Source organism: Pseudorca crassidens, chromosome 21 (genome assembly GCF_039906515.1).
Source record: "Pseudorca crassidens isolate mPseCra1 chromosome 21, mPseCra1.hap1, whole genome shotgun sequence".
Lineage (NCBI taxonomy): Eukaryota > Metazoa > Chordata > Mammalia > Artiodactyla > Delphinidae > Pseudorca > Pseudorca crassidens.
Genome location: NC_090316.1, coordinates 31,329,585 through 31,355,698, shown reverse-complemented (window position 1 = coordinate 31,355,698; position 26,114 = coordinate 31,329,585). Strand labels below are relative to the sequence as shown.

At 41.4% G+C, this 26,114-nt stretch overlaps 2 protein-coding genes across 7 annotated transcripts in view; one reads left to right on the top strand and one right to left on the bottom strand.

Annotated features, from left to right (window-relative positions):
* Positions 1-12,854, top strand: part of ANGPT2 (angiopoietin 2) — a 57,035-nt gene extending 44,181 nt beyond the window's left edge. For 2 of the 3 annotated variants that reach the window (XM_067721974.1, XM_067721975.1), the window contains exons 6-9: positions 943-1,044; positions 1,598-1,764; positions 6,133-6,263; positions 9,468-12,854. In XM_067721974.1, coding sequence (XP_067578075.1) covers positions 943-1,044; positions 1,598-1,764; positions 6,133-6,263; positions 9,468-9,628 — 561 coding nt within the window. In that variant the 3' untranslated portion in view covers positions 9,629-12,854. The remainder of the gene's footprint in view (positions 1-942; positions 1,045-1,597; positions 1,765-6,132; positions 6,264-9,467) is intronic. The other variant, XM_067721976.1, reaches the window with a different exon arrangement.
* The window catches only part of MCPH1 (microcephalin 1), a 236,894-nt gene that overhangs the window by 125,833 nt on the left and 84,947 nt on the right, over positions 1-26,114 (bottom strand). For all 4 annotated transcript variants that reach the window (XM_067721973.1, XM_067721971.1, XM_067721969.1 and 1 more), the window contains 2 exons: positions 20,043-20,291; positions 12,552-12,629 (listed from right to left, as the gene is read on the bottom strand). In XM_067721973.1, the coding sequence (XP_067578074.1) occupies positions 20,265-20,291 (27 nt within the window). In that variant the 3' untranslated portion in view covers positions 12,552-12,629; positions 20,043-20,264. The remainder of the gene's footprint in view (positions 1-12,551; positions 12,630-20,042; positions 20,292-26,114) is intronic.

Here is a 26,114-nt window from a genome sequence, read left to right as displayed (position 1 = left end):
TTTCACATTTACTACCTTGTAACCTGTAAGGAAATTCATCTTAACTTTTTGGAAAACGCCTTCGTTCTACTATAATCTCATTATTTAAAACTATTTGTGTAATCTTATTTTCGGGGGTTTTTAATTTCATAATAAAACTCCAGCTGAGTTGAAATTGAGCATGCATGCTCCTAGCCCAAGGAAGAATCCTGTGTAGCGAACAAAGTTTAAACCCACCAAGCCCGTTTAAAAGCAGAAATCAAAAGAGCTGGGAAGAGAAGTAACAGGGGCAGTGAGCAAAGTGCAGAGAAGCATGAAGTCAGGGTCTGTGGGGTGGAGCTGCCAGGCCCCTCAGGTCACACACACACAGCAGGTACACGGGAGCCCCCGGTCCCTTGTTCTGAGGGATGAACCAGGAAACCTGACTTTGATCCCACACATGGAGGAAGCCGAACAGCCCCATGGCATCACAGGAGTCTTGGAAACCCCACAAGGCAAGAGTCTCCCTTTTACACCACTCTCTGGAGAGTCAGTCGGGACTGGCAACCATCATAAAGGTTTTCAGGGCTGTGAACACGAGGCGATGGATTTCTACAGGCTGGAGATGAGAGGTTTGGGGCCAATCTGCCAACACGTCCCATTCCCAGCGAATCTCTAAGGAACAGCGATCTCAGGGTCAGCTATCGGGGTGGGTCTTTAGCCTAGAACAGATGATGACAAGGTCCTAGTTTCATCGACACATCATGTTATATTACTGTTTATTTTTCATCATCATTTTAAATTCATGGTTTTCAATTTCTTTAAAATCCTCTGCCTCTTGGAAGACCACAAGATTTACCCCAGAGAACCCCATCAGCCCTGGTCTTATTATAAGTATCTCCGTTCATCTCGTTTCTGTTATTTAAGACAAAGACCCAAGTCACGCACATTTCCCAGGCAGTAATTGTGCGTTCCTGTTTGCAGGCTTACTGTGACATGGAAACAGCTGGAGGTGGGTGGACAATTATTCAGCGACGTGAAGATGGCAGTGTTGATTTTCAGAGGACTTGGAAAGAATATAAAGTGGTATGAATACTCTTTAAACCATCTGAAAATAATTTTCTTTGCGAAAACTAACTTTGAGAATGTGCAGGAACTTTACCACAAATCTAAAACTAACCAATGACTTTTGATCATTTTTTTTAACCAAAGGGTTCTTTTTAACTGGTGTTTCAGTCTCCCCGTTAAAGAATGGTCCTGCTGCCAATGTAATGTAAACTATATATCAAAACAAAGGCATGCGAAAGTTAAGCTTATTTTTAATGGTGGGCTCAGCATTTTTTGGTAAACTGTTTCATCGTGTTTCACACGTCTGTAAACTGAGATGTTTATGATATTGGTGGTTCCCCAAGTCGTTCTAATTATCCCAATACTAATTTCCTTCTGGTAACAGCTTAGTTTCCTAAAACTGACCTTTTAAAAATCTTTCTTATATGGAAGACCCCAAAGTTTCATGGTACGGGAAGGGATTTCTGTTGAATATTGAATGGTTATTCCGTGTTAAGTTGATGGACTATTGATTTCAAATACATGAAGAAAAAATAAATGAAGTAAGTGAATTTTACAACTTCGATTTCAGGGATTTGGGAACCCTTCAGGCGAACACTGGCTGGGAAATGAGTTTGTTTCACAAGTGACTAATCAGAAACGCTACGTGCTTAAAATACACCTGAAAGACTGGGAAGGGAATGAGGCTTACTCGTTGTACGACCATTTCTATCTCTCGAGCGAAGAACTCAATTACAGGTAAGGAAATTATATGTCACTGAAAAAGTTAAAGGACTTGCTGGGTGATGACTCCAGAAAGTCAGAACCCCATTGTATTAACCAGAATCTAAATTACTCATAGGCTACCTTAAGGGGGAAAAACATCTTGTTTCTTAGAGCTCTTTGCCGCCTTTAGGTAAGTTGCTCTAGTTTCAACATTCGAACTTTAATTTCGACAATATAAGGAAGGCTTCATGAGGACAGAATTTTGCCTGTTGTGTTTGCTGTGTAGCCTCAGGGCACAGGTGAACCCTGTGTGGCAGATAATGGGTCTTTAACAACTGTTTGTAGAACAGGTGAATGTTGTGTCCCTATAAAATGCCATGCCAATACCACAACAGATGTATACCCATGACTATACTGTTTTCTTCCAGAAGGTTTTAAAAGTTAAATCTATCTTTTTGAAGTTTAGACATATTCAACTGTTATGTTCCATCCCAAAGTCAGGATGAGTTGCCAAGTTCAAAAGAGGAAGGATTAGGTGGGCAGTAGGTAGCCAGACCCTCTGCCCTCTGCTATAGGAAGATCATCTGATTCACAGCACTGCCTCAGTATTTACCTACCTCCTCCCACCCACTGGACACAGCTAATCTTGAATGTTCCAAGAAAAGCACAGGCAATTTTGACTGGGACTTTACTCTTTGGCTCTAAAGCGCCCAGAGAGTAGAGACAGAGCAAAGGGATCTCTACAACCTGCTGTGCCAGGCAAGGGCAGTAGGCACGTGCACCTGTGCTTTACAGGGAGAGGGGCTCAGACGTGCGTGTCGACGGCGGAGCAGAGCAGGGCGATGGGGGGCCTGGTGGCCACACGGGAATTGGTCTGAGAAGGCACAACACAAGGGTTCAGGCACCAACACACCCTGAGGGAGTCTAGAGGGCTCGGACTGGTGGTGTTTGGGGGTTTTGGTGATCATGGAGCACACGTTATGAAACACCAACTCTGAAGTCAGAAATAAACAAGCGAAGTTCCATAGGAACGTCACAGGAGACAGGCGTCAACTGGCCTGCCGTCCCGTCTAAATCCCACTGATGCCCGACTCAGACCCTCTGCTCAACAGAAATTCCAAGATCTGAGTAGTTTGGGAAAAACCCACGATTTCAAAATCCTTGAGCTGGCTTCCTTGGGGAGGTGCGCGATGGACAGCACGAAAAAACGGGCCGAAAGCCAGCTTGCTGACAGCCACCTGAGAACTGCACAATGTCCAGTGTCCTGCTTTATAAACAGTGGACCAAAATTCGGAAGCATGTTTTGAAAACAGATAATGTACGACAAGCTTCGACATGACTTTTAAGAAGTCAGTGAAACAGCCCATCAGCTCTCATTACAGAAAGAGCCGGCTGTCCAGGGTGGACGGGAACTCAGATGAATGAAGAGATAGGTGTTGGGGCCTCACTGCAGCCCAAAGTTGACTCCACAGATCAAAACTTCAATGAATTTTTAGACATGAGTGGTTGGTCATTGTTTGACCTCCAAGCTAAATATTTTTTCAACTGGCAACAGTTAGGAATCTACAACACAGGAATTAAAAAAAAAAAAAAGCACACACAAAAATTAAGGATTAGACTGTTTATATAAGAAGATTTTACAATATGGGTCATTACCCTTGTATGCTGACATTATAAAAATATTTTAAACTGTGATGGCTCTTAACAGATATTTCCTTTAGAAATGCAATCAATTTTTGGATATGCCATTTTACAAAGCACACAGTTGTTTAAAGCTCAGTTGAATTTACTTGGCAGTATAAAACAGATACTACACTGAAAAAATTATTATCCTAATAAAACATGTCAATGTGATAAGAAAACTGGGATGTGGCTAAAACAATAACTACAGATGTTTCAGAATGCCAATTGTATGTAGCAGCTAAGTTGTTTTTCACTAAAGGAATTTTTTCCCAAATGTAGGAAAACTGAAAAAATATACGTTACAAGAAGGGATAAATGCATCAATAGACTATGATTATTTTTACTAAAACTAAAAACTACTTGTATATTAAACCTTAAGAATTGGTCACTTTTCACAAACATTCTTGCAATTCTATACAAACACTGAGATTTAATTATTAAATGTTGGCATTACCTCTCCTTTCACTCTACTGTGATGTAAAAGCAATCGGTACCAATTTCAAGTAATTTCAAGAACGTGGCTATTCTTAACAATCAAATTTTACAAGAAGGCAACTTTAAAACAATGGGCCAGACTCCCCTGGTGGCACAGTGGTTAAGAATCCGCCTGACAGTGCAGGGGACACGGGTTCGATCCCTGGTCCAGGAAGATCCCACATGCTGCAGAGCGACTAAGCCCATGCCCCACAACTACTGAGACTGCACTCTAGAGCCCACGAGCCACAACTACTGAAACCCACGCTCCCTAGAGCCTGTGTGGCACAACCACTGAGACTGCGCTCTAGAGCCCACGAGCCACAACTACTGAGCCCATGTGCCACAACTACTGAGCCTGCATGCTGCAACTACTGAAGCCTGCGTACCTAGAGCCCGTGCTCCACAACAAGAGAAGCCACCTCAATGAGAAGCCCACGCACTACAACCAAGAGTAGCCCCCGCTCAGCGCAACTAGAGAAAGCCCACGTGCAGCAGTGAAGACCCAACACAGCCACAAAATAAAAATAAAAAATAAAATAAAACAATGGGCCACACGGCAGAAGGATCTAAAAAGATACAACTTTTCTCACAGAGACTCATAAAACATAGTATTCTCCCTTCTTTTGCTTTGGGGAAATTTAATGCGTTCCAGTAGAACTGAGATTGTTCAAAGGAGACAGGAGAGTTCAAAGGAGGAAAGGCACGGGGAGTAGTTCATTTCAACCCTACCTACGATTAATGAGAAGGGCCTGGACAGAAATTAAAGTGTTTCAAAATCCCAAGGGTGAGCAGAACTTACAGGAAGTCCTTGCAGCAGGTATGCAGAGGCTGTGCTAGGGCCCAGGGTCATTTTTGAAGCATGAGGATAACCCTGAAATTCAGAAATTCGATCAATGCCTGTGATGAGGCTTCCAGAGCTACAGTACTACAAACAAAAATCTGAGTTACCAACACAAACGTTACTCAGGACCAGCGCTTTATGGAACTCACTGGATATGCCCCCGTGCCCCCCTTTTCACAAGTGCCTCCTCGATAACCAAGCGCCCCTGTGAAGGGGCGCAGCAGCGTGGAGCCCTAACGGAGGTGCAGTCCCAGCTGCTGCCAGTCCCAGCTCCACCACTTACAGCACGTGGCTGTGGACGAGCTCCCACCTCCGAACCGAACCTTAGCGATCTTACGTGTAAGAGGGGGGTGGCGCCTGCCTCTCGGGGCCGGTCTGGGCATTCCATGCACGGGCCCGGGACAGTGAGTGGCACAGGCGGGTTAGAGACACGCCCCTGGGGAACCTTTCCTCTCAGCTCCACCTTCTGCTCCAGCATGAATTCCAGGAAATCCTATTCCCTCCCAGATAGCTGTTAGCAAATGTGAGCAGGTGTTCCCGAGATGAGCGGCGGCGGCGGCGCTTAAAGTACAGCAGGAGTGTCCCTGGGATGGGGAGACCTCACGCCCCAGGTCTCCGCGCTCCAAGCGCCACACTGTGACATGGAGTTCGACACAGGCACCCCGCGTCCCCTGGACCCTGCTCCGAGCTCCGGAGCCTGTCTGCCTGGGGCTCTCCTGGAGTTGGGCTCACAGACCTGCCCCTGCCCTTCTCCCCTCCTCCTTGGCAGGCACAGTGCTGGGGCGAGCCAGACTTCTGCAATCTGCTAAAAGCCTGGGCTATTATCTAGGGTCTAACTTAATAGTACGCTTATTCTTTCTCAATGTCTGGCAGGTTTATTAAAATACTATTCAGAAACAAGGCAAAGCAGCCACAAGGATTTGTTTTTCCACACAGTTCTCTAGATTCCTACTTCACATTCAGTGGTCATCCCTTGTTGTCTGCTGTCCTCCCCACACCCACCAGTCATCCTGGATTCTCATTTCTACAAGAGATGGATGACGCCTGGAGACTTGGAAAGAGGATCCCATCACGATGTATTTTCCCCTCTTCTGTTTACCTGAAAGCAGCAGGAAAATAAATGACAGGGCCCCCAAGTCCCCGCTGATGCCTGTGCAAGTGATATGCGTTGAAGGCTTCATGAAAACATTCCTCTTTGCCTAAGGATTTGATGATAAGTTGGTTCCTGTTTATACCAGCGCAAAAACATTTTGTCCAGAGTATGCACTAGTGCACTGAGCAGCATAGCACGTGTTTCTGTAGAATGAAATTCTTCGTTGTAAAAAACTTCCCACTATGATAAATCAACCACCCAAGCCAATTATGTTTTGCCTTTTTTTTTTTTCTTTGCATGCTTACAGGATTCACCTTAAAGGACTCACAGGGACAGCCGGCAAAATAAGCAGCATAAGCCAACCAGGAAATGATTTTAGCACAAAGGACGCAGACAACGACAAATGTATTTGCAAATGTTCACAAATGCTCACAGGAGGTGGGATGACGTTTCTCTCTTCCTATTTGTATTGGCAAGAAAGGATTTCATAGAGGGAAAGGTTGGCTCTTTAGACTTCAACCTGTGATTGGTGACAATGTCCCAATTTCATAAATAGACTTACTTGCTCAATACAGGGAAATTTGTTTTTCGCTTTTCAGACTGTTGAGTTTTACACACGAATGTGATATTGAGCTAGAATTGTCAGCAGGCCAACTGTGTCTCCTCAGGACCTACCCCTGGCAAGGAGAGGGGCCGTGTGATACTCAGCAAGCTCTCTGGAGTTTGTGCTGAGTATCAGATGTTGGCACGATGGTTTAATTCCATTTTGCTTTATTAAAAAGGTTAAAAATTAAAAATGGCTACCGAAACAGGGACATAGATTCATCAGTATAGAAATGTTTCCAATTAATAATTTATTGTTCCAACAAGGATTTTTCAGTTGTCTTTTTTTTAAAAGTATTTCATTAATGTATAGCAAATACTAATAATGCACAGAAAGTAGTTAACCAAGCTCCTTTTCTGTGCATCAAATTCAAATGAATGACTGTCCACTTTAAGGCCTTTATCTTCAGGCTCTTGCCTGCTACCTTTCATGTTAGACCTCTTAAAAACAACACACACAAACAAAAAGAGACCATACCCATAAGCAAATGTGGTATAACAGTCACTTAATGGCCACATGAGTTCTCAGAAACATTTCAGAGTTTAGTGACAGGAACCAACTGTTAGAAAACTTATTCTTCTGATTCCTAAAATTTTAAACGTGGAATAACTAAAACCAGTTAATTGTGATTGAGACCAGGAAAAAGTCGGGCAAATGCTGTGGAGTTAGTTCTTAAAAACACTGAAAGGTTGAAATCAGCAACAAAAATTCTGCCAACAGTGCAGACGAAATGCAGAGGCAAACAGGAAATTGGCAGGGTTTAATTTGTAGAGACCATGAATTGTATCACCAAAAATTCATTCATTACTCACCCAGGAAAACCAGAGGAAAGAGCTGCAGTCAATATATTTTATAAATACGAGGTACTGCATAAACAAGTAAAGGGTCTAAACTTGTCACGTGTTTGTACTGCAGTTAAGAATCATTTACGGACAAAAGGAAGGATTTATTTATAAAAATAATTTGAAACCCAGTAATTTTCAAGTCTTTAAAATGATACTGAGAGAATTAGGTTCCATTAAGAAAATCAGTCCTATGGTTCCTTAGAGAATATATTTCATGTATAAATAGACGTTGGTAACTTAGCTCTTCCCTATTAGCCATACTTCCTTCAGTAATTTTTTCACCAGAGAAAGCTATTATGCTGATTGTGTAAAAGCTGCCTGTCTCTCCCATCCCACCACAGTAATCCTTTTTGAAGCCAACCAGGGGAGGGCGGGGAGGGGAGGGAGCACGCCGAATCCTGCTTCCTGTCTGTCATTCCCACACTGAGCCCAGATGTCCACGCAGAGGGTGGCGGTTTTCAGACCACCCGAATGTCAAGAGCTACTCAAGAGAGTATCAGTGCATTAATAACCAAGGAAACAACATATTTACTTACTCAGATCAAGATTTAGGGCTGAGAGTGGAAGTGGAAAGGAGATCGGGGAGAAGAAACGCAGCCCAAGAGAGACAGCAGAGCGGTCCCAACTGTAGAGGTCAGATTCCCAGCCGTGGTCTGGACCACAGATAAACCAGCATAATGACCAGCTAGATTTTTGCATAGACAGTAAATTCTATAGTTGAGTCAGACAACAGGCTCTGGAATGGACATATCTATAAATCTGCAATATTCTTGAATATTTTGAAGGTTTATGAGTCACACACACAAATGTCTTATCAAATCAACATTAATCTGCATCAACCTAAGTCATGGAGCTGTTACTATCAGGAAACAATTTAGGCACTTGGATGTAATAACGGGTGATCAGAGTTCAGTGTATAAATAATATAATAATTGCATCAGAATACTTTTTAAAGAAATAAAACATGCCCTACCAATACCTGTAACGTTCACATTATTGATTTCTTTTACTAGGTATGGAGAGATCGATAATAGTTATTTTAAAATTTTATATAAATGGCATCATACTGTATGTGTCCTTCCAACCCAATCTTGCAAAGATTTATCTGGATTAATGCTTGTAGACTGAGGGCATTCCTTCCCCTCCCAAACCCAGGGCCTCTAGGTAAGGGTATTAAAAGCCCAAGCCTGGTCCTTCGGGTGTAGGTGTGGATGCCCACTGCTCCGCCGCTGTGCCATGCAGCGGCCTCCCAGATCCCCCACTTTACCTTAGTGCACACACCACTATAGCTCTACATTTCCTTTCTGTCTCTGGGTCTTAAACGTTTCCTTTTTATCTAGCTCCACTGAGTACTTAAAATTTGGGGTTACGTTTGAAACAAAAAGACTTTTTTTTTTTAAATAAATTTATTTATTGATTGATTTTTGGTTGTGTTGGGTCTTCGTTGCTGCGCGCGGGCTTTCTCTAGTTGTGGTGCGCAGGCTTCTCACTGCGGTGGCTTCTCTTGTTGCGGAGCACGGGCTCTAGGCACGTGGGCTCCAGCAGTTATGGCTCGTGGGCTCCAGAGCACAGGTTCAGTAGTTGTGGCGCACGGGCTCAGTAGTTGTGGCTCGCGGGCCCTAGAGAGCAGGCTCAGTATTTGTGGCGCACGGGCTTAGCTGCTCTGCAGCATCTGGGATCTTCCCGGACCAGGGCCCGAACCCGTGTCCCCTGCATTGGCAGGGGGGGTTCTTAACCACTGCTCCACCAGGGAAGTCCCCAAAAGACATTCTTTGTTAGGCGGAGGGGAGCCTGAAGCAGCCTGGTCCGCCGTGTTGCTGGCACCGGATGGAAGGTGATCCTGGGCCGATGAGAGCCACCCATCGATTCTTCGGGCTCTGACTTTTCCACACTTTCCACTGTCCTGTGGGTCTCCTAGTCACGTCTGTGGGTGACTGGCCCTTCCCCACAGCACAGGGGAAGAGGAGTAAGAAAGCACGTAAAAACATGTGCCCCAGGGGCTACGGTTCCACCAGTGTAGAGGTGGAAAACCACACTGCCACCTGCCAGGGTGGCACCCTCCACTCTCAAGAAGGCCCGCACACACCTGCTTAAAATGAGCAGAATGTGACTCTCGGATTAGCCAGTATTTGTAACTCCGCGGTGAGATAGGGCCACCTGGCTCCTAATTCCTTCTGTGTTTCACTTTCACAGGCTGGTGGTTTGATGCCTGTGGTCCTTCCAACCTGAACGGAATGTACTACCCACAGAGGCAGAACACGAATAAGTTCAACGGTATTAAGTGGTACTACTGGAAAGGGTCCGGCTACTCGCTCAAGGCCACAACCATGATGATCCGCCCAGCAGATTTCTAAATGCCTGCGCACACCTGAGGAACAGTGTCTTCCAGTTTTCAAAGACTTCATCCCAAAGCTCTGAAAGACACAGCTGCATGCTGCCGCCCTATCCAGCTCGGACAGACTGCCCACGCTCCAGACTGAGGGGACCCGCGAGCTCCCAGTTAGAGCCCCATCAACGTCACCCCTTAAACCCGCATCACTCAACGAACCGAAGCACAACCCCCAACGAGCCACAGCCTGGCATGGTGACCTGGTAGAACGCCTACGGGAAGATAAATTTAAGCCTGCGAATGAGACTGACAATTTACAGGCTCTGTTGTCACAACCAAGAATGTTATGTGCGAGTCGATCAGTAAATAACTGGAAAACAGAACACTTATGCCATATAGTAGAGATAACCTTGGAACTGCATTCTTCTGAGCACTGTTTATAGACTGTGTAAATATCCATATGTCCTGAATTCAGCACCACTAGCATAATTAAAAGGAAGGAACAATTCTCGAAGCCATAAAAATACACTATATATTCAGGGATTTTTACGAGAAGTGGTTATTAGCGGTTTAATATTTGGAGAAGGAAAAACATAGTTAACGCATTCTGACTCCTCCTCTTAGGGGCTTTAAATTTTCATTTTGAGAACAGCATATCTGCATAGGCATTGATAGGTTAGTTTTAAGTTAATGCTCAAATATATATATTTCAAGTTTCTGTGGTGAAGACTTTCAGGATCTCTGAAATTATTAACAGAAACGTGTTCTTTTAGTATATATGAAGATTGTACTATTTTTTTTCAGCCTCGCTGTTAAATATGAAGGGATTTTTAGTAATTAAATATAACTTATTAGGTGATATGACCGCATTTAACTTTTATGATATTTACAACATTGTAATATGATTCTGAAACAAATGATTGTGCCTTGTGACAAGGAAAATCTTGATTTTTAATGATGAAGAAAATTATACATTTAATTTCATGACAAAGAGGCTTTCCTATCTTTTACTCACTATTCTAATACAAAAGTCTTTTTTCTCTTCTACTACGACGTATTTTAGGGAAGTAGGCTACAATGTAGTTTGTGGTTGAGAAAACCCTTCCATTTAAAACACTTACAAAGCTATACTTCTCAAGCTGGATTCACCCTGGAAGTTATTTACAGGAAAAAATAATTTGCATTAGTAACATTAACTTAAATCTTACTAGAATTAAACCACCAGCAAATTAAAAAAAAAAAAAAAGGTGTTCTGGGGCGCAAAACCAAAATCTGATATTTATAGCATATTCAAATGTTTACAGAAAATTTTGAGAGCACAGATTTAACCTCAGGACTGCAAAACCTTAAACTCCTAGAGTTTTAACTCCGTTTGAAGTTTTCATTGTACAATTAATACTAATGAACATTTGAGTAATGCTTCATAATTTAGAAGCAATTTCTCATATATTCGCTTTTGAGTCAGCTACTAGGAAGCTTAGAGCCAAATTTGCAGCCAGCATTTACCTGTGTCTGTCTTCACCTTACACTGTTCTACCACTATTTTTTTCTTTATTCCATTTTTCTTATCTAATTTATTTTATCCCCACACCCCCCTCCTCTTCCCAGCTTAGTTTTATGACGCTCAGGTGTCGCTGAGTCAACTTATGGACTCTGGGCAAGTCAGGCCCTCTGCTTTTCCACCATGCTGCACTTTCCCAACAAATATATTAATGAGAACATAACCTCCCATCCCAGAACAGCTCCTCTTATTACATGTAAGAAGGAGTCATAAGGTTAGCAGAGGTTGAATTTATACACAGCTTTGTATCAAGCTAAAAAACATCTGATAATAAGAAAATATCACCGCCTCAAAAGAAACAATAAATTTCCATGACATCTCAATGACCACATGACAGACACCGAGGTGGGAAAATGATAATACGGGAAAAATTGGCAACAACACAATTTATATTCACTTGCCCATGTAGGCAGATAAGGTGAGTTTCAAAGACAAACCTCACTATGTTATTCAGAGTTACATATACTCTCTCGTGACAGCGAGTGGGGGAGAATTTGAGCTTTTACTTTACACTTCAACTCCTTACCAGGTATTTCAAACAAAGAGTCTTGCTGAGAGGAATTTTTTCTCTCCTTAAGAAAACATTTATAAAGTCCAGAGCAAATCAAAACAGCAATCTCAAAAATGAAAACAAAAACAACCCAACAACTAGATAACCACAGCGACTGGAGGACAGAGTTCAACTTCTCACTATGTGATAGCCATATGGCATACTCAAACGATTCAAAAACATGGAGACCACTCACAGATTACACATCATCACTTACCTTTCAGGTATTAATCTTTTGAAAGGATAAAACGTGACAAACCAGTTAACATTTGAAAACAAAAGCCAACTTCTGCACAATCCTGCTTCCAACTAAATCTGAAATTACCTACTTATTAATCTTTAAAAAAATTAGAACCTGGAACTTTCCCATTAAGCATCTGAAATACCTGAAAATCAGTAAAGCTGAAGCTGAGTTTCAGGAAAAACATCAAAACAGAAACACCACATCACAATGCTAGCAGGCCACAATTTTTATACCTATCACTTCTATCTCTTTTAACAGTAACAGCATCATTTTTTAAGGCAGTAAGCAATATATAATAGTATCTTCTCAAGAATCTAGTCTTTTTTCATTTTTGTTTTTCTCAATCCTGAGGACTTGTATAATTAAATTTTTTGAGATTACATTTCTCACAACTTTTTGAGGAATGTTCTCACATTCTCACATTTATTCTCACAAATAGACAAAATGTGTTAAGTTCTGCAAATATGTCTTTTTAGTTAAAGGCATAATTGCTCTTGATTTAATAAAAAAATCTTGAGTGTATATCTATGCTAATAATGACTTCCTGAAAACACCAAATTGTATTTACCACCATAAAATAATATGTGACTTACAGGAGCTGCAGGGAAGTAGTCTGACTCTTCAAACGGTTCCTCGGAAATTCAATGACCCATTTCCAAAGACCACAGTACCTATAAGTGAGAGAAGAAGCAGAACATTTTTTATAGACTTATTAGGCTTTTAGTGGACAATAAACCAGTTTCAAGATACAGCAAAACCAAAATAAACAAAAAAACCCTAGCAGTAACTACATACTACATTGATCCGAAGCACATGTATCTTGAACATCAAAGTGCCATCAGAATCTTCAGGTTACAAAAATGTTACAAATATTAATAAACACTTGTTTAAGAAAATGTCTCCTGATGGCTAGAAGTCTGGGTTATTATCCTAGTGAGGATAACCACCCCGTTTCTAAACATATGAAATATTACGTCTTCCTAAATTCCAGTTTCCAATTTAAGGAGTCATTATAGACAATCCTTAGTAAATAATACAGAATTTTATTAATTTAAAAAAACCCATGTATTAGGAGAAGATAGATCATAAGCCTAAATTCAAAAAGCAAACCTTTTGGTGTGTAACTTTATTTCTATCATTAGCTAATGTTTTTAGGAGAAGTTCTCCACATCCATGTTTGGAAATCCTTCTCACACTTTGGAAGAGTAAAATGTCTCATAAACAAGCTGTCATCATCATCGTTAGAACCCACACATTTTTAAGTAATCAAAACAATGTTTTCATTTTTAATTCAACATTTGAGATTCTGCACTCATCTCTACTCTATGACCAAACTCCTTGAAAAGCTGTATGTCTCTATGTACCAGTAGAATTGTACAACTAAAATAATCAAGCTGAATTACATAACTCACACTGATCTTTTTATCTGCAATTTCCTTCTTTCCTACATTCAGTAAATCCATTTTTTTTTTTTTTTTGCCCCTAGATTTGCTATGTAAAACTCAAGGGTTTTTTTGCTGAATTAGCAGGAATGAGGTCTAAGTCTTCCTTTTTGGTAGTTCCTAAAGTTCAGAACCATCTATGGGCTATCAGTCTGAAATATTTCCTTTTTTATATATTAAATCTAATACCCAAAATGAGACAGCAATGTTTTGTTTCTAAGAAAAAGTGAGCATGACAATGGAATAAAGACAAGAACGGAATACAGAATCTGAATGATCATTCTCAGCACTGGCCCAGATCTTACTTTCAATAGATGTCATTTACTTATTCAACAACTATTTCTTTCTGCTCACTAGCCATTCACCTGTGAACAACTTATTGAGAGCCTACCATGAATAAGAGTCCAAACTGGGTCCTGGAAACCCAAACTCAAACCTAGAAGCGTTTACCCTCTTGCAGGAGGCATGGCAGCAACCAAATGCTGGTTCCTCCAAAGCAGGGCTGTGCAAACCTGTGGTAGGAAGCAAACTAACTCGGGCTAGGAAAACCAAGAAAGGGTCCACAGAGGGGCCGACATTTAAACTGAGTAAAAGCCCATCAGGCAAAGAGAGAGACGGTGGGAAGGGGAGAGGGTAAGAATGAGTATTGTACAGAGATAGCAAAAAACACTAATTTGATTGTAATGAAATCATCAAATCAGAAATAGAGTGTAAATTTTTTTGCTTTAGTTCTTTCATTTAGCTAGACTTATCTTTACCTTACTAGAGTGTTCAAAATAGGGAAAATCTACTCTGCAAGATGGCAGTTAAGGCTGCAAGTGTAGTTAAAAATAAAAGGTTAACCTGAGATATTTATCATAATATACGTGATAGAATGAAAATAACTGAGAAGCTATATAAAGCAAGGAATGGGGTTGCATGAATACAGAGGATCAAATCCCATGTGGATAGCCCTTAAAATGAGGGCTGAGTTATTTCAGCATCCACTGCAAATGAATATGATATTTTTGGCATTGTAAAATTATCACTCATAAAACTTGGACCTTGTTGATGAATTTAAATAGGACCCATTTTCTCACCTTATTATTAGATTAATAGTTAATGATGAGACAGCTCTCCATAATGTAAGACTGACTTTGCAACTACTTTCATACCAGGCAAAATGCAAATGGTTTTCTCTTATTTTATATCCACCTAATCATTCTCCTTGAACAGGGTGAGGAGTGTAACTAGAGTGAACCCAAGCCAGACAAGGGCTCTGAGATTAAATGCAAGTCAAGAATAACATCAAACATAAAGGAGAAAATGAAGCCAACTATGTACACATTAGCAAAGTGAGCATAACTTATTTTCACCATCTCACAAGACTCAACTAAAATGATGGAGCTAAGAGGAATGGGAAAAAAGCCCACTGCAGATAAAAGCTGATGATGTTTTGAAAGTTGCAAAGCAAATGGATAAATGGTAACTGACTTAGAAGAGCAAAGAAACCGCGAGCTTAAACGTCTAGAGAGGGAGTCAGTAGGAAGCATCCAATTCCCTCCGCAGATTCCCAGAAAGGCTGGGAAATTGGGGGTACTAGAAAGCTCTGAAAATGCGGTGTAGAACAGGGTGAAATGGAGAAATCTCCTACCTCCACCCTCCCCCACCCTCCTCTGGAATAAGACAAAAGTAAAGTCAGACGGGCTTTTCTGGGAGCAGCGGTAAGAAGTAGCAGGGAAAACTTCTCCAGCACAGCCCTCACCCCGAGACACGAGCACAGAACTCCATGGCAGGACAAGGGCCTTTCTTTTGTGGAGAAACAAATCACCCCAGGGAAAAAAGACCTACAGATACTGACACGTGGACCTCCCTCTATCAAATACCTCCATCACATCAGAAGATCTATACACTCAGATAAACAGAATTTCCATCAGCTTTTCAGTCCTCAATATTAAACATGACTTTCTACCCATTTGATAAAAGCCTCTAGCATGCAAACAGAGACCAGACCAAACAAAAAGGGGATTACTGGGATCACAGTGATGGGAAGTCCCAGGATAACAGCGGCTCCGTAGACCTAGGGAGAACCAGTCTCACAGGGAGCAGAGCAACAAAGGGGTTCATGGGTGGTGTCTCCAAGAGAAATAAACGGGATTGGAAGATTATCTAATGTGTAGACAGTTTTGGAGAAAAACTACAATACTTTTTAGAAATTCTTGTGGTGAGTTAGTGATAGGTACATAGAAAACTAAGCAATGAAAATGACTGTCAATGATAAGCTCAAGAAAAACAAACAAAAATGACCAGAAATGGAATAGAATCATAGTACACTATATGGCTCAGCTCAAACAGCATTCACATAGTCATCCATGTGTGCATGTAAATGTGAACAAGTATGTCTTCATATGCATATATAACATGTTAAACAAAAAGCAAAACCATACTGGGTAGATGGGGAGGGGACGTGTATGTCACAGTGAAAGCTATACAGTCATATTTTAATCTTCCATAGAAGGAAGCCTATAGATAACATCTAAAAGTGATAAAAAAAAAGCAGAAAAAGCATTTTATTTAGAAATATGAAAATAAAATATCAGAAGGATATTGTAGGAGTGAGAATCTGGGCTGGGAAACAGCAGGGCAGGGAGTGCCATTTCTATTAGAGGCCTCATAAATTACACTTGATTCTGAAAACATTTTGTTTTGGGTAATTGCGCCCTTACGAAAGAATTGCCACAACAGTACAGAAGAGTTCTCATTTACTGGTCACCTAGATTCCTCTATCGTGTGAGTCTCCAACCTTCTATTTCAAAAGTGCTTTGCACCTAGAACCAGTTGTCGATATCTACAAAAACATCTTGCTGGGCTTGTAACTGGAACTGAGTCAATTCTAGAGTTCAAAATGGGGAGAACTGACAGCTTTAAAAAATACCGAGTTTCCCAATTCATGAACATAGTATCTCTCTCCTTTTATTTAGGTCTTTTAAAATTTCTTTGTCAAGAATTTTGGAGTTTTCAGCATACAAATCCTGCAAATATTCTGTCTGACCTAAAGTAAAATATTTCAGCTTCTGGAGCTGCTAATATAAATGGCATTTAAAAAAATTAGAATTCCACGTGTTCATTGCTAGTACACAGAAATACAACCAAATTTTGTATATTTATCTTGTATCCTGTAACCTTGCTTAACAACTTACTAGCTGTAGTAGCCTTTCTGTAGACTTGTTGATATTTTCTAGGTAGACAATCATGTCTTATGTAAATAGACAGTTTTATTTCTTCCCTTCCCTATCTGTGTGTATATTTTTTTCTTACCTTATTGCACTGGCTAGAACTTCCAATACAACACAGAAGAGGAGCAGTGAGAGCATTAAAGTTGCTTGGACAACTTTGTGAGGCAGATTAATTTGGTTTATTATAATAGCATAAACCCAAATTGCTCTTGTTTATAAATTAATGTGTCTATGTAAAGCACAAGGGGTTTTTTTTTGTTTGTTTAAGTAAAAAATGGTCTATTGTTATTTAGTACTGGTGCTGGCTAACTGTCACAAGCTCTTATTAGGTTCTTCAACTCTCTATAGAATAATTAGAACATTCTGAAGGATCAAAAGAACTAAATGCCACTTTCTGGATCAGAACCAATCAAATTAATTTTTTTCTTTAACATTCACTTTTGCTTCTTAATATTTTGAGAAATTTTCCCAAGAAATGTTCTTCAGCTGTCTTAAAAATTAATTAATTCACACAGCATTTAATAAGCAAAAACACTAAACAAGGTACCCTTAATTTTTGGTTTCTCAACAAAAAAAATTAAAGAGAGGGAAAACAACAGTATTTCCATGTACAAGTGATATGAGAAGATCAGGATAAGCAGAAAGCAACCTGTAAGAGGGATTTTAGGTTGCACTTAAAAAACTGAATGATGATGATTCACTGCTGGTGTTGATAATTACAAATTCAATAGGAAGCTGATTTAACTTACTTGAGAGTATTACTAATCGTGTTGAAACCATTTATTAACATTCACAATGTCTTACTGTAATTGTAATATTGTTTATTCCAAGTTTCTAAATAGCTAGGCTAACCAACCATTATTTTTGGACTTGTCTCCAGACCATACCACCTACCATATATAATTGTTAAATTCAACTGCAGTTTTGGTACTAAGAATACTAGTGAGAACATAGCAGCTAAAGAAAACAATGGTGGGGGGCTCCTTTGTGGGAAAAGTCAACAATATTCTTTGCATACAGAAGACTTCATATTGTATAAAATGCCAACTGAGCGATTAAAATTCAAATCTGATGGTTAGAAACTTGTGACACAGATTTAACCAATGGGAATCCTGTTAATTTCAAACAGATTGAAAGTACACATTATTTTCTCCTTTACTCATTGAAAAGAGATTGGGCTTGTCTTCATCACCCTCTGCCCTTCCACCCTTCCCCACACCAACTGGGGTAAAAAACTTGGTTGTGAGAGTCTGTGGAGGTATAGAAACATATATTCAGCATTTGCAAATTCCTTCTTTCCTATCCAAGAGTAGCAAAAATGGTCCTCACTAATTTTTTTGCTATTTTTAGCTAACAACAGAATTATAAAAATTAAATTATATTTTTCCTGTCAGACCTCATAGACTCTTTGCCTCAGTTATGAGAGTAATTGATTCTCTCAAACAACAAAACTTTAAGAGAATTTGCTAATAGGTCCATTGTTTCGACTTTTTCTAGAGGGAGAATAGCAATCTTTGTGTTTCTTCCACAAACAGACAGTATAATGTACTGGTTAAGAACACAGAACTCAGGCCACTGGGTTAAAGCAACGTCCATCTCTTCATAGTTTTGTGACAAGAAGTCAGTTAACCTTTTTGTCACATGAAAACATTATACATCATCACAGATTACAAAAATATCTGTGTAGTTAATGAAATTGCTGTGGCAATAAAGTTGATTCTAGGTTAAGCTTCAGGAGAAAAAATTGGGGCTATCAAAAGTATAACTTTTAATAACCATACAATAGGGTGCTTAAGTCCTGAACACTGTGGAGCCAGAAAGCAGAGGAGGTCTAGTCTCCCAGAAGGACCAATGTGAACTGGCAAAGTTTCAAGGTAACGATGTTTGTTCCAAAATAAGTATTTCCAACACTTCTCAGAACACCAAGAAATGCGTTCTATAATGCCATCAAGTCATTTTAAAAATACAAAGTCAGTAGTCTCCCTCAGTGAGGCAATTTTCCACGTGATTTTTAAAATTCAGGAGAAATTCACATAATACACAAGTAACCCTTTTAAAGTGTATGGCTCAGTGGCATTTAGTTTATTCACCATGTTGTGCAACCACTACCTCCTTCTAGTTTTGAAACTATTGCGTCAGCCCAGGAATACACCCCGTACCCATTAAGTGATTACTCCTCAACCTGCTCTCCGGTCCACCCCGGTAACTACTATTGGCCTCTGTCCAAGGATCTTCCTCTTCCAGATCCATCATAGGAAAGAGACCCCACAGAATGTGATCTTTTGGCTTCTTTCACTTGGCATCGTGCTTTCAAGGTTCACATGCATTATGATTTGAATGAAGACTAGTGACGGGTGTCAAAAAGTCTTGCCTACTAATATTAGTAAATCAATATCAACTTAGTGCTCACTGGACACTCACTGCCTTCCTCGTCACACAGCTGGGGAGTGGCAAGGCTGGCACCAAAATTCGCTCTCTTAGCCATTAATCTTTTAAAAACACACAAGGTGGGCTTCCCTGGTGGCACAGTGGTTGGGAGTCCGCCTGCCAATGCAGTGGACGCGGGTTCGTGCCCCGGTCCGGGAGGATCCTACATGCCGCGGAGAGGCTGGGCCCGTGAGCCATGGCCGCTGAGCCTGCACGTCTGGAGCCTGTGCTCCGCAACGGGAGAGGCCACAACAGTGAGAGGCCCGTGTACCGCAAAACAAAACAAAACAAAACAAAAAAACACACAAGGTGGTGTGCAGTCACAGAATGAATATATCTAAGTTTAAGGCAGCAAAAATCAAAATATCCCCTAGGCTATCTCTGGAAGTAGATGCCAGAAAGGCTGTGGGCTACGAATGGAGGAAAGCTGAATTCAAACCCCAAATCCACCATGTTCAAGCGCTGTGATCGTGAGCAATTTATCAGAACTGTTCAAGTCTCGGTTTCCACAAAGGACTGTTATACTGACAAGCTGAGCGTAGGTAAGTATCCTGACAAGACGGCCCCACCTCTTTAACTTTTCTACGTGACTAGCATCTTCTGGAAGCAGCACCATCTCCACCCGCAGACATGCTCACTGGGCGCCAGCCCCTCCCTACGTGGTCCTGGGACCAGCAGCACCTGGGAGCTGGGAGCAGATGAAGAACCCGAGACCCAGGCCCACTGAATCAGAATCTGCGTTTCAGTAAGAACCCCAAGTGATTCACGTGTTATTAAGGTTTAAAAAGCACTGCTCCAGCTGTCTCCGAAAAGGGGGTGAGGGGAGCACAGAAGGAAACCCAGAACTTAACACAGTGTATTTAACCAAGACGGACAAAATAAGCAATAAAGTACTAAAAATAAGTAGTTACGAATTCTTCTTTCTTTTTAAGAGATATTAACTTACAGAGACGAAACACCAGATGGTAAGAGGAAAAAGAAGCTACATGTTGATGTGTACCTTCTTACAAAGAAGTCTGGCTATATCACACGCAGGCATTCAAGTCAGATTTGTTCCGCTTATGCTTTACTCCATCTTTTCAGGCTGCAGAAATGAAAACGGGTGATTCTTGGATTTCAGAGCTTCACTGCTCATGGTTAGCTACTTTTTACATCCTGCTAAGTAGAGAGCAGGGTGACCCAGCATTCCACCAGTGTAGCTAAATGTGAAGTCCAAACATCTTCATAAATAACACGAGCTCCACTTTTCCTATCAAAATGAAAACAGAGAAATAAATATAACACATTCCAATGTAACTAAAATAAATAGCAGAAACATCACTTCGCTGTGAAAACAAAGTAGAAATTATTATGACCATCCCTGACAATAAACCAAATATTATGGCTACTAACAGCAATCTCTGTTGTTTGTTCTTTATGTGAATTTGAGTTATAAAGATTTTTTTCTTAAATGAGCATCAGGTCATCTTATCTTCATGAATTTTAATGAGAAACACATGAACTACATGGACACTTCTGTAATTTATAATGATGTACAGTATTTTTAAATGACATTTTTAGCTCATCAGAGGCAAGAATAAATTCCAAGATATTTAGAAGAAATAACACTATGTTTAGTCATCTACTCACACATTGATTCAACTAGAAAGTGCTATGTTCCACGTCCCATCCTGAGTCCTGGGCCACATAAGTAAAGACAGGCACAGCCTCTGCCCTCAAAGAGCTTCTAATCACTAAATAAATAACCAGTGTCTGCTAAAAAGGGGCTGCTTTAATGTTTCAAACCGTCTCTGTTTCACCCTCGTCCCTTGTGCTAAGGAGGGTATGGCTGTCTCTACGCAAGGTTTTCTTTTTGTTTTGTTTTTGGGGTTTTTTTGTTTTTTGTTCTACGTGAGTTTTACTACCAAAAAATACTGTCCACAGTTTAACAGTTGAAATAAGTGTTCTACTTCGATAGACATCCACAAATATTAGAAATGCCTAAAAGGAAAAAAGTCCTGTGCATAATATTAATGCTTGTATACTGGTCTTTCTTGTTTTGCTATCATCCAACAAAACCAAAATAAAAAAGAGTTATAGGGAACAAAGTTCAGTGGAGATGTGCTTCTCTATTCACTGAAGGACCCTCTCCAATGGTGTGCGATATGGCACATAGCAGGCAGCCTACAAGGAAGGCAGGATGGACCACGTGAAGGACGGAAGCACTTCATTCTGCTCCAGCGTCACGAGAGCCCACGACCAGAGATCACACAACTGCATTTATGTGTCAAGGCTGATGTCTCAAGTCTGTGAACTCCCTGAGAACCACCAGTGTTTGATAAATTATTAGGTTATGCAGAACTTTATTATTCAAGCACAGGATATTTGTTCTTGCAAAAGATCAAGGACCAATTTAAAAGAACTAAGAAGTAGATCTATCAGGCATCTAAGGCGAGCTGCTATTTCAGTTGACAAAATCACTTTTTTTCTTTTTTTAAAAAATAACTTTATTTTATTTATTTATTTTTTTTTGGCTGCACTGGGTGTTCGTTGCTGTACACGGGCTTTCTCCAGTTGTGGTGAGCAGGGGCTACTCTTCGTTGAGGTGCGCGGGCTTCTCATCATGGTGGCTTCTCTTGTTGCGGAGCATGGGCTCTAGGAGTGCAGGCTTCAGTAGTTGTGGCTCACGGACTCTAGAGCTCAGGCTCAGTAGTTGTGGCTCACGGGCTTAGTTGCTCCACAGCATGTGGGATCTTCCCGGACCAGGGCTCGAACCCGTGTCCCCTGCATTCGCAGGCGGATTCTTAACCACTGCGCCACCAGGGAAGCCTGACAAAATCACTTTCAGTTACGTATTTCTTATTCTCCAGTTAAAAAAAAAGAGCCTAAAAGGTTTTCTGTAGAGAACCTTCCAGGGCAATGAATTTTAGGAGAAACACATCGTGTGGATCATACATAAAAAGTATCAGGTAGGGGCTTCCCTGGTGGCGCAGTGGTTGGGGGTCGGCCTGCCGATGCAGGGGACAGAGGTTTGTGCCCCGGTCCAGGAGGATCCCACATGCCGCGGAGCGGCTGGGCCTGCGAGTCCGAAGCCTGTGCTCCGCGACGGGAGAGGCCACGGCAGTGGGGGGCCCGCGTACAGCAAAAAAAAAAAAAAAAAAAGTATCAGGTAGCAAAATGTTGTCAATTACAGTTTTGAAAAACATACAATAGTTTTTTAAAATCCAGTATTTCTTGCATCCTCTCTCTTCAAAAACCTAATATTTCCACTAAAGCCCAATTCACAGAGGGTACTTGTGCAGGGATGAACAGAGCTCAAGTATGATGTTCTGTGGCAATCTATTGTAACTCAGGAATAGAGCTTAGAAACCTAAAAGAATGCACAGTTAACAATGTCCCCAAGGTCACCGACAGATAATCTCAATGATGGAGAGCTGAACCTAATTTTTGAAAAGTTCCAGAGAATGAAATCATGGTTGCATTTTCTGATGTAAGATACTCTGTGCTGCTGTTTAAGGAGAGCACTGCTTCACTGGGATGCCAGAAACACAGGAGAAAGTTTAGGAATCCAACACAAAGTTGCAAATGTTAAATAATAAATATGTACCTTTAGGGATAACTGAAGTTTTTTTCTAAAAATGAACTTTGAATTTGCAATTCAATTCCACATGGACTAAGTTGAGGTCCTAGAATTCTCAAGCATAAAGCGAGGAAGAGATAATTTGAAGTTAAGAAAAGTTAAGAACTGGCATTTCTACTTAGCTGCCCCTAGTTAAACAAAACAAACCAGAAACAGTGAGACCCCTGAAGGTCGTATTTTGAAAAGGATGGGCAGCAACAAGCCCCGCACGAAGGGAATCACTGGGTTTTCTCATGTGTAGCCTCGTGCATTTACACTGTTTGCCAAATACGGAAACTTCGGCTTTAACATACACAACCTTAATCTAGTATTTTTTTTCCCCTGCTAAAGCCAATATATTCAGGTGCTTCACCAGACCAATTCCAATTCATCATAACAAAACCAAATTGTCAGGCCCCAGGAATGCTGTCTTTCAATGTGCCATGCTACGAGGCTTGAGTCACATTTCATGCTGCCCCGTCCAGACGCCAGGAGGTGCAGAGACAGTTCTACACTCACTGTTCCCACTGCTTTTCTCACTATTAACTCTTCAACCCTCCTTATCATTAAGCCTGATGCTTCTAAGGTCTCTGACTACATCCATCTGGTCAAACCTAATAATGGTCATTTCTCTGTCCTTGCCCTCTTCGCCTTTCAGTGGAATTCAGCACCGCTGAACGCGCTCTGCTTCCTGAGACGGTTCCTATTTTGCTGAGAATCAGTCCTCCTGGTGGTCCCCCTCTGCCACCACCTGATCCTTCTTGGTTTCACTTGCTGGCTCTTCTTCCTTCTCCCCAGCGGTTGGCAGAGCCTCCTCCCCCTAAAGATGACTTTCACCCCTTAAACTCCAGCACGGGTCACTCCAAGGTGACACTCACAGTCCTGTCCACACAACTTTCCAAGTGTTCTCAAGAAGGGCAACACGCAAGCCCCGGACTTTCTAGGCAAATCACTTTTTCCTATCTGTCCTCAGTGCTGAGCCTATGGAGCTGGGAAAGCACAGCACCTCCCGGGTGGAAAGAGTACCCCAGGTCTGGCTGGGATGACAGGATGGCAGAGCAGGTGCAGGATCCCTACAGATCCACTACTTCCTGTGGCCCCAGGGTGCACAGAGAAGGGTCTTGGGCACCTTCCAGGAACCACCGCAAGTGAAAGGAGCAGAGGACGGCAGGCTCTGTGTCTGTCCACAAACAGAATCCGTCATTTTAATAATGAAAAATTTTAAATGAGGTGCACTTTGAGATGACTGTTATAGCCAGTGCCTAGGGCAATACCTTTATCAAGACTTTCAAAGATTCACATCCAAGTCAGGTGAGCTATTCTTCCCAGTGTCTCCACCACTAAACAGAACAATGTTTACTATCTCACAGGGTCCTGGAGACAGTGGATGTGAAAACGTTTTTTAAAGTATAAGTACTTCATCGAGGTATAATCTGCGGGAGAGTGAAAATAACTTGAATTAAGGCAATGAAGATACAAAGGCCCAGGCTGGAGATCTTATGTCATCAACGCCCAGCATGTGGTTGCAGCCAATAAATGTTTGCTGGAGAACTTAAGAAAACAGCTCACAAACCCTGGTGACAAGTGTGGTGTATAAAGTACATTCTGTCTCAAAATTATTCAAAGTTAATATGCCAACTTAAGGTTTTAAAAAAAAAAAGAGAGAAAATAGTTTCAAGACGATTCCTTCTGAACAGTCCCAGGAGGGCAGGGATGTACCAGAACACCAGTGAAAACCCCAGATTCCAGTCTGGTTCTACCACTGGCTGTAATTTTAGGAGGGTGACTAAGCATTCTTCAGAGCAACACGACAGGCATGGGCTGCAGGAACTGTTTCATTCTAATTCGGTTGTTTTATTCCGTGCTCACACCAATAACATACAATACGTCTTATCAAACTCACTGCTTACTGAGTTCAGTGTGAGAAAGCCAAAACCGAATCACATTATTTCAAGACAATTGACCCACTATGACATCATGTTTTGATTTATGAAACACTTGATTATAAAGTGTTTTTCTGTTCTTCTGTTGAGTTCACTGCCTTGAAACGTGGCTGCAGAACTGAGTTAGCTTCTAAGCCCTGGACTTGCATTTACAGGTGATTTAGCTTTTAAGACCCTCTACGAAGCCTTCTTCAAAAGCGGTCAGAATCAACACTTTTAGACCTGAACACAGAGGCTGAGTCACTCCTCTGCGGGTCTCTGACAGGGGGACAGAGCTACATGTACTGGGAGCAGAGGGGAGAAGAGGTGACAGGGCCCCTCCCCCCCCTGCAGAGAGGTGGCAAGTAGGCAGAGCGGAATCACAGGTGAGTCAGCAGGAGTGTGGCGGACACCAAACAAGTGAAAGTGAGACAATTCTGCTAAAGAATTCGAAGAGCCCACGCTTGAACAAAAAATAACAAACACACTTCAGTCTAAAGGGACACTTTGGTCAAACCGATTTCTCTGTTTTTCTTCCTGTCTCCTGTGAACAGGACACAGGCCTAATTTCTGTTTCTGATAGACAACTCAGTCACGAAGCAGGAAGAGCACAAGTTATTCTCTTTGCTGAAAACAGCAGAGTTAACAATGGAAGTGGGAACTGTAAACAAGTAGAAATCGCCAACAGAGTTTTCACTCACACACACACACACACACACACACACACACACACACACACACCCCAGATTAACTAAAAATTCAAACCGAATTGTGTTATAAAATCATCATGATTTTTTGGCTATGACTAACTGGACCACATACAACTAATTTTGAAGAGCTGCTAGAATTCTCCTTCACAAAATATTTCCAGAGAATACCACACAAACCCTGGAATAAAAGCATTCCCAGCAATGCTTTTCTTGGAGGCAAGTCCATGGCGCTCGCCAAGAGGAGTATTTTAAGAACCCCCGAAACTGCGCTGGGGACAAGGAAAAAGGAGGCAGACCACAGGGCGAGAGTCACTCCTTTTGCACAAAGGCAACATGACCCTTCAAGTAAGTGTGTGGAGTCTTCAAACCTTGACCCTAAAAGAAGCTGCCGCCTGTGAAGCTCCTGTCCAAAGTCGTGAACAAGCTGCAGATGAGTCCTAAACTGTGCACTAAGCTTTAGAAGCTAGCTGGTGTGGCTTTGTAAGCGGCAGGGGCAACTTCTATCTCTCAAAATAGTTCATCATGTTTGTCCGATTGATTTTGTTTAGAAAACTAATGGAGGAGGCCATTCAAGAAGAGCGAGGATGTCTGTCTTATTTAAGATGGAGCTGAACAGGGAAAGGGATTCAGTTCATTTCTACAGGTTTTTTAAGGCAATAACCTATATTAGTATCAATGGACACGTCATGCCCACAAGAGGAAACCTTTCAGTCATCACAGTTACATGACCAGGCATTCTTCTTTAAGCCACAGTGCATCCTGTGCTTCTTGATTTCCCAGGGGTCGGTGCTTTTCACGAATAGTGAGCGTTTGGGCATCATTGGTAAGCTGTTTTCATTGAG